This window comes from Pomacea canaliculata, linkage group LG14 (genome assembly GCF_003073045.1).
Source record: "Pomacea canaliculata isolate SZHN2017 linkage group LG14, ASM307304v1, whole genome shotgun sequence".
Lineage (NCBI taxonomy): Eukaryota > Metazoa > Mollusca > Gastropoda > Architaenioglossa > Ampullariidae > Pomacea > Pomacea canaliculata.
Window position 1 is genome coordinate 5,692,662 of NC_037603.1, and position 19,548 is coordinate 5,712,209.

The 19,548-nt window shown below is 37.9% G+C and overlaps 1 protein-coding gene across 1 annotated transcript; it reads left to right on the forward strand.

Annotated features, from left to right (window-relative positions):
* Nucleotides 1-6,256: 6,256 nt before the first annotated feature.
* On the forward strand, nucleotides 6,257-15,203 carry LOC112555559 (G-protein coupled receptor GRL101-like). Its single transcript, XM_025223994.1, has 6 exons — nucleotides 6,257-6,581; nucleotides 9,329-10,013; nucleotides 10,510-10,783; nucleotides 11,368-11,646; nucleotides 12,456-13,263; nucleotides 13,528-15,203. Exons 2-6 carry the CDS (start codon nucleotides 9,526-9,528, stop codon nucleotides 14,616-14,618), a joined length of 2,940 nt encoding a protein of 979 aa, XP_025079779.1. The 5' UTR covers nucleotides 6,257-6,581; nucleotides 9,329-9,525; the 3' UTR covers nucleotides 14,619-15,203.
* The last annotated feature ends 4,345 nt before the right edge of the window (nucleotides 15,204-19,548 follow it).

Consider the following 19,548-nt stretch of genomic DNA (forward strand, 5'->3'; position numbering starts at 1 on the left):
GGTGAACATCCCCAAACAGTGGGAGCTTTAGACTAGGCACAACACCTAGTCATTTTACCAAGGAACAGCTTCAAATGTTCCTTACTGGAACTTATGATTTTCTTGTATGGTCACCACCCTCACTCATCATTACTAATACAGTGTATGTTTCCCTGATTCTGGAATGTTGCAGCACAGAGGGACTCTCATTTCCATAAGTGTTGCAGCAGGGACCAGATGATGGAAGTCGCATGATTCTTTGTGACACTCTCCCTATGAGGGATTAGGATGAAGAGGGTACCAACTGGGAAATAGATGTGCTTCTAGAAAGTGATTTAAATTTGTATGAAGCCAGATAATTCAAGCAAGTTTCTCTTTGTATAATATTTTTGTACAGTAAAAGAGCTTTTTTCAATTAGTTTTAAATATCTGTGTGGCTCAGTATGCACACATTGTAGGTTTTGGAGCCTACATGTATATACTGTAGTTCTTAGCGTTTACAGGTGTATATTACAGATTTTAGTGTGCACATGGTTTTTTCCCCTCTGTTGGACCACCACTTTGCCATGGCCAAGTGGCATTCTTGTCTTGATGACCCCTAGAAGTATGCCAACAGGAGCACTAGCTCCTGACATGGTCACCCATGTTGGAGGGATCAAAAGTGGTTCACTGGTCCTCTAAGTTAAAGGGGAGGGGCAATGGACTAAGGGGGGGAATTGGTGTTTTACACCGTGTCAGCAGCTAAGGCTATATCACGGCAAGCAGCCAGCCCTGTAAACAGATGCCACGTGCAGAGAAAGAACAACGTGCCCGAGACGAGAAATGAACTCAGGGGTGCCAACCTTCACTGTATCGGTGACAGGCGCTAACAGCGCTAACCGTTGCGCCACCGGACCGCTCGGGCAATGGACTAACAATTCATTCATATAAAAGCATGTGCCTGTGGTTACTGAAACTGGCGACATTCCAACAAACTGTGGGAGATGTCTGAGATGGCAATTACAAGATTGCGTACTGAAAAATAATACATAATATGCAAAATACACATTACATGAACTACAATTATGTTTGTACCTGGATTCACCTTTTCAACTGAACAATTTTCATTATCACCTGAATAAAGTAGAGAGGGACCACTTGAACTGCTATTGAATAGTCCTGAGCTCATTTCAATAGGGGAGAGAGCAGTAACATTTCATTTCTCACTTGCTGCTGACCAGAATGAAAACTAATACATAGTGTACGGCAGAATTTACGTTTAATGATTGCAAAAAAACTATAAAAAAAAAAAGATTTTATATATATAACGTCTGTCAACTCCTTTTTCAAGACAAGGATTTGGGATTCTTGCACTTTCTTTTTTTTTTCCTCATAAAATGTGTGCATGTTAACATGTTAGAATGTTGGTACCACGCAGCATAACAGACATACATGTTGCACTAAATTCATCAACCAATACATGAATGCTGACTTACAGTGACATGATCTAATGCACATTTAGCTATGAGGACTTAAGACTGAAAAGTTAACTGAATCAACACAAAAAAGAACTACAGCTAGTAAGTTTCAACTAATTACAATAATATATAAAGTAAAATAAAAATTACATTAATATTTAAGAACTATTAACATTGTTTAAAAAACTGCCATGATTCATGACACTGGTTATAAATAGACAAGAATGATCAATTAACAGAGTGCTTAAATAATTTTTTAGTAACTGATAGGGTCAACACCATTGAAACTTGGATAAATAATGATAAAAGAAAATTTTTTAAAGCACATACCCTCCTAAGGAGCATGTTCTAAGCGCTTAAGAACAAGAGCAATACATGGACAACATGCGAGGAACAGGAAAACAAATAACATGCATATGAACTATAAAAGAATACACAACAGTACTAACGAAGAATAAAGTCAAATACAGAAAACAAATAGGAACTAAATAACAAGAGCTGAGAGTAATATGTTATTGCAAAATATCATGATTATGCAACCCAAAAATAATTTAGGATTGCATCAGTCCACTCTGCAATCTGAGGTTTTGGACCTTATTTTGCACAGAGATGCTTTACACTGTGGGCATCGTTTATCATTTCGCGGAGCAGTCCTTCCATTTCTTCATTGCCTAAAAATAACACATTGCAACCTGTGTCAGCCAGAGCGATACTTTATTTTCCAAATTGATTCCACCTATCCTAAAAAAAACAAAACAAAAAAAAAAAAACAACAATTTTTATACATTACTTTTGTGGTTGCTGACATGCAAAAAAATAAAACAGTTTATTTACCTCATGCACTGATCGTTCTGCCGACGACTGGGCACACACCGTCCTCACCACATCTTTCCGCTGCTTCTTTTAGTTGCAGTCCGTTCGAAATGTTGACAAGAGCAACGTCTGATTTGCAGCGACTGTCACTATTAATCCACACACGTTTTATTTTTCAATTTGGCTGTCACTTTTGCATCTGACATTTTCGAAATAAGAGTGATCTCCCGTGTGAAAAATTCGTTTCGCGGTGGAAGCCCGTGAAGGTTTTGGTAAAACCGATAGTCCGTAGTTACTAGCAGAGAGCTTAGATGTAGAGAGGGTGCACTCCTTCTTTATCCTTACTTGTTAAGAAAAGTAGTGACGGAGTTGCGTCCCTTCGAAAAAAGATGCTACGCCGTAGTTGCTACTATCAACCACTACTAAACAAAGTTGGCGCTAGCAGTGTTTATCTTTGGAGTAAATGTCTAGGTCAGCGGTTCTCAACCTGTGGGTCGCGACCCCCTGGGGGGTCGCGACGTGCCTACAAGGGGGTCGCGAAGGTGGTCATTTTTTAAAAAAAGTTTCTTATACTGGTATTAGTGAAATTAGTTTACATTGTGTAACCGAGTGGTGCGGGGGCTCAAACTCCAAATCTCTTCTTCCTATTCAAGTACACTGTCTCGGCATGCAGTGACTTCTCACTTCCAAAACTCAAAACACAATCCCCTCTCAACAATTAAGCCTCCAATCTCCCTCCTCTCGCCTTTTGCCCTCTTTCTCCCCAATCTCTCATCGCTGACTCCCCTATATTACACCACCATATTACAAACAACTGACAAGATGAATGCTTTCGTCCGAAAAATTTCGTTGTGGACGCAAAAGATACGCCAAGAAAATATTTTTGATATGTTTCCGTGCTTGTGTAAGTGCAAGGCTGACGTTAACTTGAATCTTGATCAGGTGAAGAAGGTAATTATTGCCCATCTAAACGGACTGCAAGAAAGGTTTCAGCATTATTTCGCTGAAATTGATGTGACTAAATACGATTGGATTCGTAATCCATTTGTGGCTGATCCTAGCACAAGCGGGTTGTCCACGCAAGAAGAAGAGCAGCTCATCGACCTTTCGAGTGACCAATCCCTGAAAATGGTCTTCCAAACAACACCAGTGACAACATTCTGGATTAGCATCAACGGTGAATATCCTCTCCTTTCTGAGAAAGCAATGAAAGTTCTTCTGCCATTTTCAACTTCATATATGTGTGAGCAAGGATTTTCAGCATTGGCAGCACTGAAGTCTCAATACAGAAATCGTGTGGACGCAGAGGCTGAGCTGCGAATAGCAGTGGGTACGAACATCGCACACAGGTTCGCTTCTCTATGCAACAGCAAGCAGGCTCAACCTTCTCATTAATCAAAGAGAGTGTCCAATAAAATTAATATTTATTAGCTTTAGTAAAATTTCATTAACAGTTATACTTCTTGCAGATACGAACTTTGCTCTTCCGTTGTTGAATTGCATTGATTTCCTCGACGCTGCGTTCGAGGTTAGCTAAAGCTGCCCCCCCCCCCCGCTCTTCCACCGACCTAGCTGGCTAAGGGGGGTCGCGGACGTACCGGTGTTCGTCAGGGGGGTCGCCACATGTAAAAGGTTGAGAACCGCTGGTCTAGGTGTTTGCGATATCAAATGACCTTTATCTAAGAACAGATTTTTGTGTCTTTTATTCATGGGAATTGCTTAGACGAGTGTAGTTTGGGAGAGTTTTAATACATGCATGACAGCTGACTATATTTAAAAAGGATAACTTTTATAAATTCAAACAGCACATCCATGAGCACAAATTTGCATTTATTTAAAATCCATAAAAATCTAATTTATGAGAATTTATTAATATGAGAAAAGCAGTTAAAAACAGAATTACACATGAATATAAACAAGCCACATTCAGAAGACTTGCTCACATACTGAGACATATAGATTTCTGTTTACATACAAGCATGGGCAATAAATTCTCACACAAATCATAATAATCATAATTAATAACAAATCATAATACTACTATTAATAATAATGTATATATTTATATACATTCATATCCCTTGTTGTAAGAACATTGGTGGACAATTTAAAGATAACAGCTATGCTTACTATGAAATATACAGCAAGCAGATACTCAAAAGGGATCATTCTCACATGTACTTTAAATGAAGATTTATAACATTTTCTTTCACACTTTTCTATAATAATTTTAAATTACTTTAGCTTAAAAGCTACAAATGATGTAACTTCAACATTTTTTTGATTTCTTTTTGCTCCTTTTTCAAGAAAGGACACAGCTATCTTTCAAAGAAAAATGAAGGCGAACATTGATAAATAGATTAATCACACTTCCTTTCAGATCACATGCACCAAGTGGACAACAGAGGTCAATGCTTTTTAGCTCTTCCCATAAAAGTCGAATCAACTGAGATTTAACTTTTTTCCCAGGAAGTAACTGGTCAATATTTTACATGTACACTCTAATATCTTGACTGTCTCACTCAGAATTTTTGTTTTTTTGGTGGTGGTTGTATGGAGAAAATAGTCAGAGGGTCACTACAGTTATCATCAAAATTATTGAAAGTGATATTTACTTTATCAATAATGTCTTTGTCATTTAAACAATCGATGTCATGGTCATAGTCATTCTCGTCAATATCTACATTACATATCATTATGTCCTGTTGTTTGTCAGTGGTCACAGATGTCAGAGTCAATAAAGAGCTGTCATTGTCCTTCTGGCAATTAGTTCCACGACTGTGATGAAACAGGTTCTCAATCATGATCTGACGGAAGAATAATCTAAACTGTTCTGCAGTGGGATTATGTAGATGCTCCCCTTTTCCCTGAAAGCAAGAAAAAAAAGTCTTCTAAGCAGTACGTCTTGATTCAGTTTTTCTGTAAGAAGTAATAAAATACCATGATTTGTCTGAAGCTCATCAAAAAGCTCAAGCAGAGCCTGCACAGTCATCTTCCACCCTGTCAGACAAGGTAGTGCATTGGATGAGGGTGTTTCAACAGTGTCCAACCATTGCAAAGTGTCACAGAGAAACTCTTTATGCCCAGATGCAAGCTATGATCATCATTAGCCTTATGTGCCAGTTAGAGTGATCTCTCATGATAAATGTTAATTAAAAAATAAAATATGACAGAAAGAAAGGCCCATGATGGTAAAATGTGGCTTAGTAATATATATTGGAATATATCATTATCTAATAATCATAAGTTATCAACCTTGAATGGTGGATTTGGAGTGGCGAAAATTGTGGGTACTGCATTCCAGACAAGACTTTTTTGGGGGTTTGACAGTTGTACTGACTTTCCTCGAAATGATCCGAGCAAAGACAGTATCCTTTTCCATACACATCAGATGGTGTAAGATGGTCAAAATCTTTCCTTCTCGTAAAGTTCATCCATATTTTGCACCTGTTGTAATGATTCTTTCAATATATTAATAACAAATCTTTTTATAACACCTCACCCCAGTGGCGAATGCCTTAAATGAAAATACTATAACAAATTTAAATAGGTTTGTAATCAGATAAGTGAGAATTCATCACACAGTTTCACAGTATAATCAGTAAAGTCGTTTTAATAATCATAGAAATCGAGCAAACGTGTTGTAGTAGACTGCTCTCAACTACAGTACACTAATGGATCGTAATTTGAGAATAAATTTTTAGCTTACCTCTCTTCGTCCTTTGGGAAACTGGAAACGTTTTTCTTTTGAGGTTGATTTAAATCTGGCGTTCTGACAGTTAATTGCAGAACAAAATTGCCCACCTTGCCTCAGACGATCGTCTTGTGTCATGTTGTTTCGTAGCATAACATTACGAAAGATAACTCTAACCGACGAGTTTTCCCGCGGTCACGAGTGAACCCTCTCTACATCTAAGCTCTCTGACATTCCTACTGACCGCAAAGACTGAATATAGAAATCATCAACTTGAGGAATTACTTACCCACCTTGACCTTAGTACCATATCGTCCTTAGTTTCATCAGGCGCCATTTCACAAACTTACAAAACCTTACAGTATACTGAAAGTAAGTAAAATATACAACAACAACAACAACAACAACAACAACAACAGATGACATAAGGATGGATGAGCACATAAGAGAAGTAGTGAGACATCTTTCTGTATATCTAACTAGATAAGAATAACACTTTCTCTCATGAATAGAAAGTTTATCTAAAGGTATTTGTGATATGTCATATATTCTGTAGGTCGTACGACTTTAGTAACTCGTCTCAGTTCCTGCAGACTACATGTGATGCTTGGGTCCTTCCTCCATCCTGCATGACAATGGTACTAGTTTCTGGGCTCTTTAAAGCCTTGTAAAATTTAATCGAAGTAGTATATACAGTTACTGCTTGCAAAATTTATTTTATTTTGATGTTTTATCTCTCTCCAGGCTTCTATGCACTGAAAACGGAAAAAGGAAATTTCTTCCAACTCCGAGAATTTAACAAAGGATTTCTTTGGGTGGTTGTAAAAGAAATAGCAGCACTCAAAAATGTTTTTTATTTTCTTTATTGAAACATTGTTTTTATATCAAATCTTGTACTAGTATATTGTGAATTTTTCTCCCTGTTTTCGTTCTAAATTTCGAGAAAAGCGAATGCTGAGTTTATTTAAAAAGATTCAAGTCACGATGTGTTCCCTATTCTTTAGCTTGAGTTCAGGTGTATAAGGTCAAACGACTATCAACCGATTTTTCTTGGCTGTTTAAAGCCTTGTAAGTGATTATCCAGTTGCTGTTTACAATTAGTTTTATTTTTATGTTTCATCGCTCCAGGCTTCTGTTGGCTGAAAATAGTAAAAGGAAATTACTTCTCATTCACCTACAAGAATTTTACGAAGGATTTCTAAAGGGTGATTGTAAAAGAAAGAGTAGCATTCAGACAAATTTTCTTTATTGAAACATTGTTTCGTATCAATTCAAATCTTACACTAGTCTATTGTTAAATTTTCTCCCGGGTTAGTTTTACATTTTAAGTGAGAAAAGCGAATGTTAAAGTGTAAGTTAAAGTCGAGACTGCTCTCTGGGTATATTTGAAATAATTTTCTTGTTTCAACAGGAAACCTGGAAACACCCAGTGATTAAAAGTAAACAAAAATATATTTGGTGGTAAACTGTTTCTGGTAGAGTAACACAAAAATATATCCGATCGCTTTTTATCTTGCACAACTTTAAATCCAGATTTGTTAAAAATGTTTTTCTTTCCTTTGCTTGATCATCGTGAGGAGTGGCTTTGTTCGAGAGAAACTAAAAACCTACCTGTAGGACTGTATATAAGTTCAGGTGTTGTAAAGGCTCGAGACTACTGTATTGCTCTTACCTGTAGCATTGCAAGGTGTCGATAGTGTGCTGACAGATCTGGAACATTCTGTCACATGTCAGACACCGCTATTCTCAGTGTTTAACCTATTGGGTTATTTTGTTATAATTATGGTCACAGTGACACAGATTGTAATTATACCTTATGATACAACAACAATGATGTGATTGTAATTGTTAGTGAATTGTAATTGTGTTTCAAAGAGTGACAAAAGGAAAGAAACTAAAAAAAAAAAAAAAAAAAAATCAGAAGTTTTTGATAGTGTTTATATGGATCGCAATATTACACAATATATTCAACGGACGCCGTGAATTAAGGTTGTTAGGTTGACATCAAGTGATGTTCTGTACACAAATATCACAAGCCATGGCTATTCATTTCAACCATAGGAGCTGGAACATCGGGTGCCAGTGACATTCTGTGTAGGTGCCTTGGTTGTTTCAAGACTAGAGGAACGAGATGTCTGTTTTCTTGAGTAAAGCTCAGTGGTAGATGTTGTTTCCCTGATCTCAGTGTACAGAAAACTCTCGAGGTCCAAGTCTACAATCGCTAGGAAACATGTGACAAGGTCCCGTGTATCGATTAGCCGATCAATAGCAGGTCCATCACTCAGTAAACACATTGATCAGAGGCATGGAGTATTATAGATAATTGAGTATATATATAATAATTCTCATTATTATTAATGAATATACTCCAAAACAGCGTTCACATACAAAACACAGTTATTTACACGAATATTGCGGCAACATTTGGTGCAATGAAGTGGAAACCACACACAGGTCAACACAATATATTTTAAGATATTATTATAAAAATTATATTATACTAACATAAAATTTAAATTAGTGTACCATATATTAACAAATTATGACCCTCGATATTTCCAGGTCAACGTGATGAGAAGAAATATAATATCATTGTTGGCACTACTAAGACTTTCTGTGGCAATAGATGGCGCCACAGACAGTGTGGATGACACAGGTCGCCAGTTATTTGGGACAGAGGACAAGACGAAGACATCAAGTCTTCTGCAGGACTACACTGAAGATGTAGTTTACACAGACACTTCAGACAGTTCACGTGTGTGGTCTAGAGATAGTCTTCACTACAGGGATTCTGTTGTTAAGACCTCGTCTTCTACCGAAATACCTACAGTAGTTTACGGTCAAAACGAAACTTTTGGACGACTTGAACCAGTTGATGTTGACCTCCTGACCTGCGTCATCCGATCTCAGACTCATCAGGTCAAAGGTAGCGAGGGCAGCATCTCCATGTCACTCAGACCGACCTCCGACACAGGACAAGACCAGACTTTTGTTAACTTCTGCAATGTGGAGCTAACGGTTCCACCAGGCATGGTGGCCTATGTGAACGTGTCACATACTCGTGAAGAGTGTATCGAGTGTATACGCCTAATACTACGTGATGATGCGGGTAGTCTTCTCTTTTACGCAAGTCCAAATTATCTCCCGGAAATATTTTACACTTATTCCAGAAGTCTTAAAATTCTGGTCAAAATAATCAGCCTCAGCTCAACCTTTCACCTTCTTTTAAATTTCTCGGCTGTTCCAGAAACCAGTCGTCCACAGTTACTGGTCAACTTCACCTCCCCAAACACAGGTGATTTTATTTTAATTATAATGTAATTATTAACTCTTTTAAAGTCTTCTCTTCCAAATTTTTGTTTAAATTTTAAAGTTGTGTTTACAGGTTATGTAGAAACTCCGAACGTGGACTTCACGCCCTACACAAACTTTCGGGTACACCTGGTGGCGCCACTCAATCACATTGTCGTTATAAGTTTTGATGATATTGACAGCGCCTACACCTGCTTGAGCCGTTTTCCTGACCACGTGACTTTCCGTACAAAGAGCAGTTACAGAGAGTATTCAATATGTTCCTTAGAAATGAACGGTGACCTGGATTTTTATCCAGGTGAGATGCTGATGGAGTACAAAGTTTACTCTATGACATACGGTGGACATTTTAAAATAATGTTTTCCTTCCACCACGTGTCGGCGCTGCCTGTGAAGTTGTCTGACGGCAGGTGGAACTGCTCGGCCGTGCGATGGGAGGACATGCAGCATCACTTCCCGTGTAACTTTGTGTCTAACTGTGTGGGCGGCGAAGATGAGGCTGGATGCTGGTCAGGTGACGGCACGTGCGGCGCTGGACAAATCGAGGTGGACGGTCGCTGCTTTACTTTCACGCACGTGGTGGAGGAAGACCTTTCCTGGAATGATGCGAACCGTTGGTGTCAGGAGCGTAAACAACAGCTCGCCAGTTTTAGTGCCAGAACAGTGTGGGACTTCTTTATGGAGTTTTTCAATCATTTAACAGATTCTTCAAGAATTTTCGTTGGAGTTAGGTTCGCGCCGTCATCTTTACCTCCAATGTAAGTATGGTGAAAGTTTGTATGGTAATATCTTATAGTTATTATTGACATTCTTCGGATTTCTAAGCTTGTTGTTCCAAACCGCTGAAAATACAGTCTGCTAAATTGATAATGAGCGATTATTCAGTGAGTCCAATAAACATCAAATAAATTGAACGCCGTCAGGGCCGCCGAGAGCCAGCCCGGGCCCCGGGACAGACGACCTCTCCGGGCCCCTTGTACTTGTAATCGTAAATTATTTTCCCAGTATATAATGTTTAATTTGTATTCTACAGACTTGAAACTCAACTTCTGCATGTGTAATGCTTGGGTGCTCTGTCCTTAGACCTTTCTTTAGAAGAAAAAGAAAAGGAGGAGAAGAAAAAAAAATCCACTGACCAAGGCCGGGCCCCCTTGACAGCCGCGGGCCCGGGTACACCAGACCCCTGTCCCCCCCTCTCGTCAGGCTTGAACGCCGTAAAAATTATTGTCCACTTTATTTTGTAATATTTGTCAGATATCGAAAGAGTTGGATGTGGTGTGACGAGACCATCGCTCATGTCTTGGAACTAACGAACCTGGGACTCAGAAATCCCAACGACAACTGCGTGGTGACCACAAGTTACTCGATGCGTAGTGTCTTGCTTAGAGGGCATCTAACGGTCACATCATGTGAACAAACACTTCCTGTCTCCTATCACTTATGTGAGATCCAGGGAACACCAAGTATGTACCCTGCTCTCCAGGCACCAGATGTCCACGTGACACAACCCACGTCCAGACTTTCTAAGGTAGGATAAAAACGATTTTTTATTCGAAATTTTTAATGTATCAGAGATATCACAATTTCTACTTCTTTATGCAATCCCTACCTCGTGATTATCTACAATAAAAAAAGGGGTAGATTAAACAACAACAGTTTATTATCGTCCATACAAAACGGTAGACTGAAAATAAAATTTCATCCAATGGAACCAAGCGGTGTGAATGGCAATTTTAAAAGTTTCAGTCTGTATTCACACCGATAATTTCAAAGAACTATCGAGACTTTGGTCATACTAGGCATGGATAGTATATAAGTCTGAAATATCTGTGAATTTATGCAAGTATGCCATTTGCATGGTGAAACTCAGGATTTGTATACTATGTCACAAGAAAAAGAAATCAAAGGTAATATTATTTCTTTTAATCTATTTTGTTCGATTAAAAATATAAATAGAACTTTATATTGTAGTTTTTTACTGCTGGTGATTACATTATCATCACGTACTTACATGCTAACAAATCTCAAGGGATTGAACAAATGCTTATTCTCGACTATTCCTTATGTTTACATACTTGTTTTGTCTAAACACACCTGTGTTGTGGTAAACAGCCAGGGTACATCCTGTGCCCCGCCAACCACTTCACGCACGTGTTTCTCGCCTGTGACGTCACCTCTAACTGCTGGAGCAAGACAGATGGCGCCACGTACTGCTGCTCGCCACCACTGACGTCACTTCCGCCTCTCTTTGAGTGTGCTGATATACAGCAAAGTGTACCATACACTTTAGTATGCGATCATCGAGCTGACTGCCTTGATGGCAGTGATGAAAACATTTGCGTCTTTCCTCGCTGCGACCTGGACTCACCTTTTCGATGCAGTGACAGAAGGGTTTGTAAATATTGTCATATTTGAAACCAAAAGTCCTTTTACCCCAAACGTATGCTGTTATCAAATGAAGCTCACTAATTAAAGGTTCAAACATAAGTTTTCATTTAATAGACTTTCTGCATACACGCGTTAGCTGAAATGTGAGCGAATTATCCTATTACATTTTCAAAATAAAAATTTGCAAAAACAAATTCGTGGCCCACAATTGGAACAAACAGATGAAAACGTAAACGTCCACGGATGAACCTAATAAACAAATAGTCCAAGCTCTTCCAGGTGTTGTATTTTTGAAAGCGATTTGATGAATATTCCGTTAAACCTCTTTATTCAAACTTATGTTGCGATTGGCCATCAGGCATTAAAAACAAGTTAAATTCTGCGTTTTTCTCTTAAGTGAATACAGGTAGTCTGCAATCAGCATAATCTTGAAAATCAGCCAACGATTCAAAATGTAATTTTTATATTCTTCTTATCCTTTCAGCATCAAAATCCCTAGGATTTTTAAATTTCTCCTCGTAGATTAGTTTACTGGTTCAGTGAATTTACACCACTTTCTACTTGGTTAATCAGTCCAGTAAGAGACAGATTTTAACAAATGTTCGTTGGGGCATGGTTGGTCTCTACAAGAATTTCTCAATCTTTTCCCACTCGGACTGCGTCGCTGTCATGTAAAATAATTGTTCTTAAGTTAATCCAAACTGATGTTTTAATTTAAAATTAAGTTTTCATGATTTAATGAGTAACATCACCTATTTGATTTATAAAATTCATTTTTAAGCTGAATAACATTGCATTTTTCTGATAAACAGTGTGTACAGGCGATCGAGCGTTGCAATGGACAAGTGGACTGCGATGACCAAGCGGATGAAGCAAATTGCCTTGACATGTTTAACGGTATAGACAGAAGCAGAAAATTACAGAACTCTTTCAGAATTGATAGTAATTCAAATGGACAGATCGTATACACCGAACTGTCACCATTTTCTTGTCCCGATTCGCACTTCGTGTGTCCAAGCCTTCACGAAGTGTGTCTGCCTGTCTACTTCCGGTGTAACGGAGTCAACGACTGTCCTGGTCTCGAGGACGAGGCGGCTTGTGACAGGTACACGTGTCCAGGCTTCTACCGTTGCCGCAAAACTCAGGTGTGTGTTCACGAGAGTCACGTGTGTGATGGGATCTACCATTGTCCTCTACATGATGATGAAATATTGTGTAATGAAACATGTCCACACAACTGTGTCTGTCACGGATGGTCTTTCATCTGTTCTAATGTTTTTAATGCAACAAACTACTCCAATCTCCGATACCTTGACGCCAGTGGGACCTCGATGACCCTTGCTGACCTCGACAACAACACATTTCTTGTTTACCTCAGCCTAGCCAGGTGTAATCTGACAAAACTACATGAAGTTACACTGCCTAATCTTCGCACATTGGATCTTAGCAATAATGAGTTAACTGACTTTGTCAGCAGTCATTTTTCTGGAATGAAAAATCTAGAATTTTTAAAGATCAATCATAATCCCTTGACTTTTTTCTCTTTCCCGAATATCATCCACACATCGTCTTTACGAGTTCTAGACATGTCTGACATACATATTTCGAAAATGGACTTCAGTATATTTGCTTTCTTCTCACGATTGTCCAGTTTAAATCTGTCAGGAAGCCACATTAGTCACGTGACAGGACGAGGTTTTGCTAACATGTCAAATCTTCGCGTGCTTAATCTACAGAAATGTCCGCTGACAGTATTCCCTCAAGAAATATTTGAAGGTCTGGACAGTCTGGAGACAGTTTATGCTGACAACTACAAGCTGTGTTGTCCGGCGACACTACCCCGAGGGTTCAACGTCCTCAACTGTCACGCTCCTAACGACGAAGTGTCGTCTTGTGACGATCTGCTTCGCTCCAACCTGTACCGCGTGGCACTCGCCATCTTTGCCTCGCTTTCGTTACTGGGAAACCTCAGCACTTTGGTTTACCGCTTGATTCTCCACAAAACCACCAGCAACGTGGGTTACGATGTCTTCGTCACTAACTTGTGTGTGGCCGACTTTCTGATGGGTGTGTATCTGTTGATCATCGGTATAGCAGACCACAGGTATAAAGGTGTTTACCTGTGGGAGGATACAGGGTGGAGAAGCAGCGGGTTGTGTAATGTGGCGGGTGTTTTGTGTTTCTTGTCATCTGAAGTATCGGTTTTTATTATCTTTTTAATTACGCTCGATCGCTTTTTAGTGTTTCGTTTTCCCTTTAGCCAGGTGCACTTTCGGAAGCAATCAGCTGTGTTTGTTTGTGGTGTTACCTGGCTGGCAGGTATGACCTTAGCCGCGATTCCCCTTCTGCCGATGACGTCACACTGGAGCTTTTACAGCCAGACTAGCATATGCTTTCCCCTGCCGACATCCCGGGTGGATTTCCCGGGTCGCAATTATTCTTTTGGTGTTATTATTGTATTGAATTTTATTCTGTTTATTTTTATTATGATTGGTCAAATGTTTGTTTACCAGTCTGTTCGTTCTAATTCTATTTCTTCTTCATGTTCGTCTAAAACTATCAAAGACTTCAATGTTGCTGTTCGCTTAATGACTGTAGTGATGTCGGACTTTCTGTGCTGGTTCCCTGTTGGTTTGATAGGAATCCTCGCTGCAAATGAGTTTGCTATTTCCGGAGAGGTCAATGTGGGGTTAGCTATTTTTGTTCTGCCCTTCAATGCTGCACTTAACCCGTTCCTGTACACCATCAACATCTACTTAGAGCGCCGACGATGTAGAAGAGAGGAGGAAAGACAAAAGCGGATCATCGCTCAACTGAAATTAATAAACAGTTACACTGAAGCGCGGAATTCAAAACTTAAACTTACAAACAACGAGGCTCTTGACCTCATTAAGACGATGCTTTCGGCCAAAGTTTTTTCTCCTGACGAGCTAAGAAACGTCATTGAAGTAAACAGAAACACAGAATCTGTTTAAATTTTAATTTGTAAACTTTCTGAGGCTAGGTTAGCAAAAGACCTTTTTCGTACCACAAAACTGGTTTTGAAAATTTTAAAGCTAATGTTTTTATTGAATTAAATGTATTTCTAGTGTTACCTGCCTGCAAATGATGGTCATTGAAAGACAAAATGACACGGGTTTTTTAAAATAATTTTAGGAAAAAGATTAATTTGATTTTTGCTACTAACGCCCAAAAAACTTTTGTTTGAAATGTACTTAAAAGGATAAAATAACTGTTTCCCTGACATTTAGCGATTTTTTTCATACACATAACTTTAAACATAACAGTGTGACGGTCACTGGAGTGTTGTAAATTCCAAGTAATGTCCCTCACACTTTTACACTTTAAGTAAGTATATGTCAGAAAATCCCGAGATATAAGGCAAACATTATTTCAAATATATACATTTCAAATGAAAGTGTGTTCACTCTCTCGCTAGAAGGTCGAGAGTCGTCGTTAATGTGACGGTTGATAATCTATCATCGGGTACCTGACCAACTGAGATTCAATATTTATTTCTACAGGCTTTCTACAGGTTTATTAATTTCTTTGTAGTGTGTCATGCACGGGAACTTTGAAAACAAACACATTCACGCGCAGTTCTGTATGACAAAGTTTATCAATTTTGGGGGTTTTATTTTGACTTTATTCCCTAATTCGGTTTATCATTTCATATACAAAATTAAAAAGAAAAAATACTACTTATGGACTGCTGGAAATTATTTAGTATTGAATTATCACAGAAAATGAGAAACTGGTGAAAAATTACAGACCTCTAGAATGATAGGAAGTTGGTGGAAAATTAATGACAAAGTTCCACGAACACACGGAAAGCAAGTTAAATAAAAGTGTGTAAAAGTGTATTTTACTTGAATATTGTTAATAGTCAACAATAAACACAAAGCCCATAAATATATGAGTGCTATCAAAAGGTGCTGTTCAAACCAAAACTACATCCTTATAATTTCTCGTCTCGAGCGATCCTGCCATTTAAAAACTAAAATACACCAAAACTATTCTCGTCTCTTAAATACTAACATTCCAAATGTCTACTAGACTTTCTACACTATTTTGTTCCAAAATAATAACAGAATATCTAAAACTTGAGACTTGTCATACTGAGGAATAACGACCAATTAAAAAAAAAAAAAGCATACACCAACCTTACTTATTAGCCAAAATTCTTTGTAAACTTAAACACCAACCTTCATTTTTGTATATACTGTATACATTTTTCCTTTTAAACCCTTATTTTAATGTCTTTGTCTTGTAGTAGTGTTTCAGTTTTCTTTTCTTAGATCGAAGGCTATGTGTAAAACAAGCATGAGGTTTTATTATTTTGCTATCTTCGTAAATAAAGATTTGTCATTTGCTATTTTTCTAGGAAAACTAGAACAGTACCTGTTAAATCAGGGTTATAGCTAAAAAAAAGTAAGATAGAAGTTTGCTAAGAGAAATAATCTGTTTAATTTTTTTATCTTTAATTTAAATGATTTTTTCATCCGGGGGAAAGAGACTGCGAGAAGGAGATTCTCAGAGAGAAGGTTCACTCGCATCTCCAAAGACAATAAGCAAGTATTTTCAGCTTGTAATACCAGAAGCTCGCAGTGTAGTTGAGACTTTTTCAAAGATACATTAATAGTAATTAAAATTGTGTTGGTTGATTAGGTTATCTGGTGAAATAACAGTGAACACATACACATTCATATGCTTTTCCGTTCCAGTAGTCTGCACGATACTTGCCGGTCTCACCCACTCATTAATAAAGTACACTAGTCAAAGTTTCTGCAGTTCTGTCATCAACAGACACTAACAGCACTTTCTTGTTATATTTATTGTCATGAACCAGCCTGGTTCAAGGCCACAACAACAGCCGAAGCGGGGTGTAAGTAATTATAGGTAGGCGGGGATCAGTAAAAGCGGACAGTGGGGTAAACCTTTTTGTCCGTTTTTACGACTTGACAGGGCGCCGTGACTTAGGAGGGGATCGAGAACTAGAGCCGTGGGTGGCAGATGTAGTAGGTACGGGAATACCGCAGTAGGCAGTAGTAGTGTTAGTATTAGAGCGATAGCGTTAGGCACAGGTAGATTAGGTGACGAGTAGTCACGTGTTCTTTTAGTATGTAGTTAGGGGTAGATGTTTAGTCGGGGCCTTTACCCAAAAACGTCAGCAGAAACTACCATCTCTGAGCGTAGAATCAACTGTAAGCAGCAAGTCTGAGGGCGGCCCGTTCTACCGAATGCAGCACGCTACTTGCTGGCACTTGCAGTCTGGAACCATGAGAGTGAGAAAGGGGTCTCCATCTTCGCAGACGTCAAGAAGGATACAAAATTGAAATTAAACAATACTACTTATGGACTGCTGGAAATGATTTAATATTGAATTATCACAGAAAATGAGTAACTGGTGAAAAATTACAGGCCTCTAGAATGTTAGCAAGTGGGTGGAAAATTAATGACAAAGTTCCACGAACACGGAAAGCAAGTTAAATAAAAGTGTGTAAAAGTGTATTTTACTTGAATATTGTTGATAGTCAACAATAAACACAAAACCCATATATATATATACACCTGATTTTTTTCTCTGGGTAAAAGTTATTTTGTGAAAAATAATAAAATTGCTAAATTTCACAATTAGGAAGTATAAAAAGAAATGTATCAACGGATTTTGTTTTGTGTGAAGAAATATATAGTTGACATTTTTCAATTGTTGTACTCAATTTTCCTTACTTGTTTTATGCATGAGAAATGCATATGTATGCGAGCACGTGTTTACAATCTAAAAGATTAGCGATGACCTAATCGGAATCGAAAGTGGGGAGAGAGAGAGGATGGACAGAAGAAAAAGAGGCAGAGAAAAACAGCACAGAAACTACAGTTACACAGGTAATCTGATCATCGAAGATCCTAACCGACGACAAGTGACTAGATAAAAATGAATAAATATGATTCACAAACACTTCATAAAAGATTGAAAAATCAGAGAGCAAAGGATATCCGAATACAAAAATAAGCATCTTATAAAAATTATAACCGATGACACGTGACATGTCAGGACATTCCTACTGACCGAAAAGACTGAATATAGAAATCATCAACTTGAGGAATTACTTACCCACCTTGACCTTAGTAGCATCGTCCTTAGTTTCATCAGGCGCCATTTCACAAAGTTACAAAAACCTTACAGTATAGTGAAAGTAACTAGAAGATACAACAACAACAACAGATGACATAAGGATGGATGAACACACAAGAGAAGTAGTAAGACATCTTTCTGTATATCTAACTAGATAAGAATAACACTTTCTCTCATGAATAGAAAGTTTATCTAAAGGTATTTGTGATATGTCATATATTCTGTAGGTCGTACGACTTTAGTAACTCGTCTCAGTTCCTGCAGACTACATGTGATGCTTGGGTCCTTCCTCCATCCTGCATGACAATGGTACTAGTTTCTGGGCTCTTTAAAGCCTTGTAAAATTTAATCGAAGTAGTATATACAGTTACTGCTTGCAAAATTTATTTTATTTTGATGTTTTATCTCTCTCCAGGCTTCTATTCACTGAAAACAGAAAAAGGAAATTTCTTGTACCTCCGAGAATTTTACAAAGGATTTCTAATGGGTGGTTGTAAAAGAAATAGCAGCACTCAAAAATGTTTTTTATTTTCTTTGTTGAAAGATTGTTTTTACATCAGATCTTGCACTAGTCTATTGTAATTTTTTGTCCTTGTTTCGTTCTAAATTTCGAGAAAAGCGAATGCGGAGTTTATTTAAAAGAATTTAAGTGACGATGTGTTCCCTATTCTTTAGCTTGAGTTCAGGTGTAGAAGGTCAAACGACTATCAACCGATTTTTCTGGGCTATTTAATGCCTTGTAACATGAAATCGAAGTGATGTATCCAGTTGCTGTTTACAATTATTTTTATTTTTATGTTTCATCGCTCCAGGCTTCTGTTGGCTGAAAATAGTAAAAGGAAATTACTTCTCAGTCACCTACGAGAATTTTACGAAGGATTTCTAAGGGGTGGTTGTAAAAGAAAGAGTAGCATTTAGAAAAAATGTTTGATTTTCTTTCTTGAAACATTGTTTCGTATCGATAAAAATCTTACACTAGTCTATTGTTAAATTTTCTCCCTGGTTAGTTTTAAATTTTAAGTGAGAAAAGCGAATGTTGAAGTGTAAGTTAAAGTCGGGACCACTCTCTGGGTATATTTGAAATAGTTTTCTTGTCTCAACAGGAAACCTGGAAACACCCAGTGATTAAAAAAAACAAACTTTTTTGGTAGAGTAACACAAAAATATATCCGATTGGTTTTTATCTTGCACAACTTTAAATCCAGATTTGTTAAAAAATGTTTTTCTTTTTTTTTTATTGCTTGATCATCGTGAGGCGCGGCTTTGTTCGAGAGAAATTAAAAACTTACCTGTAGGACTGTATATAAAGGCAGTTGTTGTAAAGGTCCGAGGCTACTGTCTTGTTCTTACCTGTAGCATTGCCAGGTGTCGATAGTGTACTGACAGATCTGGAACATTCTGTCACATGTCGGACACCGCTATTCTCAGTGTTTTACCTCTGAAGTTATTATTATGGTCACAGTGACACAGATTGTAGCTATATCTTTTGATAGAACAGCAATGATGTGATTGTAATTGTTAGTGAATAGTAATACTAAGAAGTGTTTCAAAGAGTGACAACGGAAAGAAACTAAAAAAAAATAAATAAATAAAAAATCAGAAGTTTTTTTTATAGTGTTTATATGGATCGCAATATTATACAATATATTCAACGGACGCCATGAAATTAGGTTGGTAGGTTGACATCAAGGGATATTCTCTACACAAATATCACAAGCCATGGTTATTCATTTCAACCATAGGAGCTGGAACATCGGGTGCCAGTGACA

Bases quoted from the DNA above. Each gene is read 5' to 3' on its own strand.
- LOC112555559 (XM_025223994.1), top strand. From the start codon at position 9,526: ATGAACGGTGACCTGGATTTTTATCCAGGTGAGATGCTGATGGAGTAC. The intron at 10,014-10,509 runs GTAAGTATGGTG...AATATTTGTCAG, and splicing joins CCGTCATCTTTACCTCCAAT to ATATCGAAAGAGTTGGATGT. The intron at 11,647-12,455 runs GTTTGTAAATAT...TCTGATAAACAG, and splicing joins TTCGATGCAGTGACAGAAGG to TGTGTACAGGCGATCGAGCG.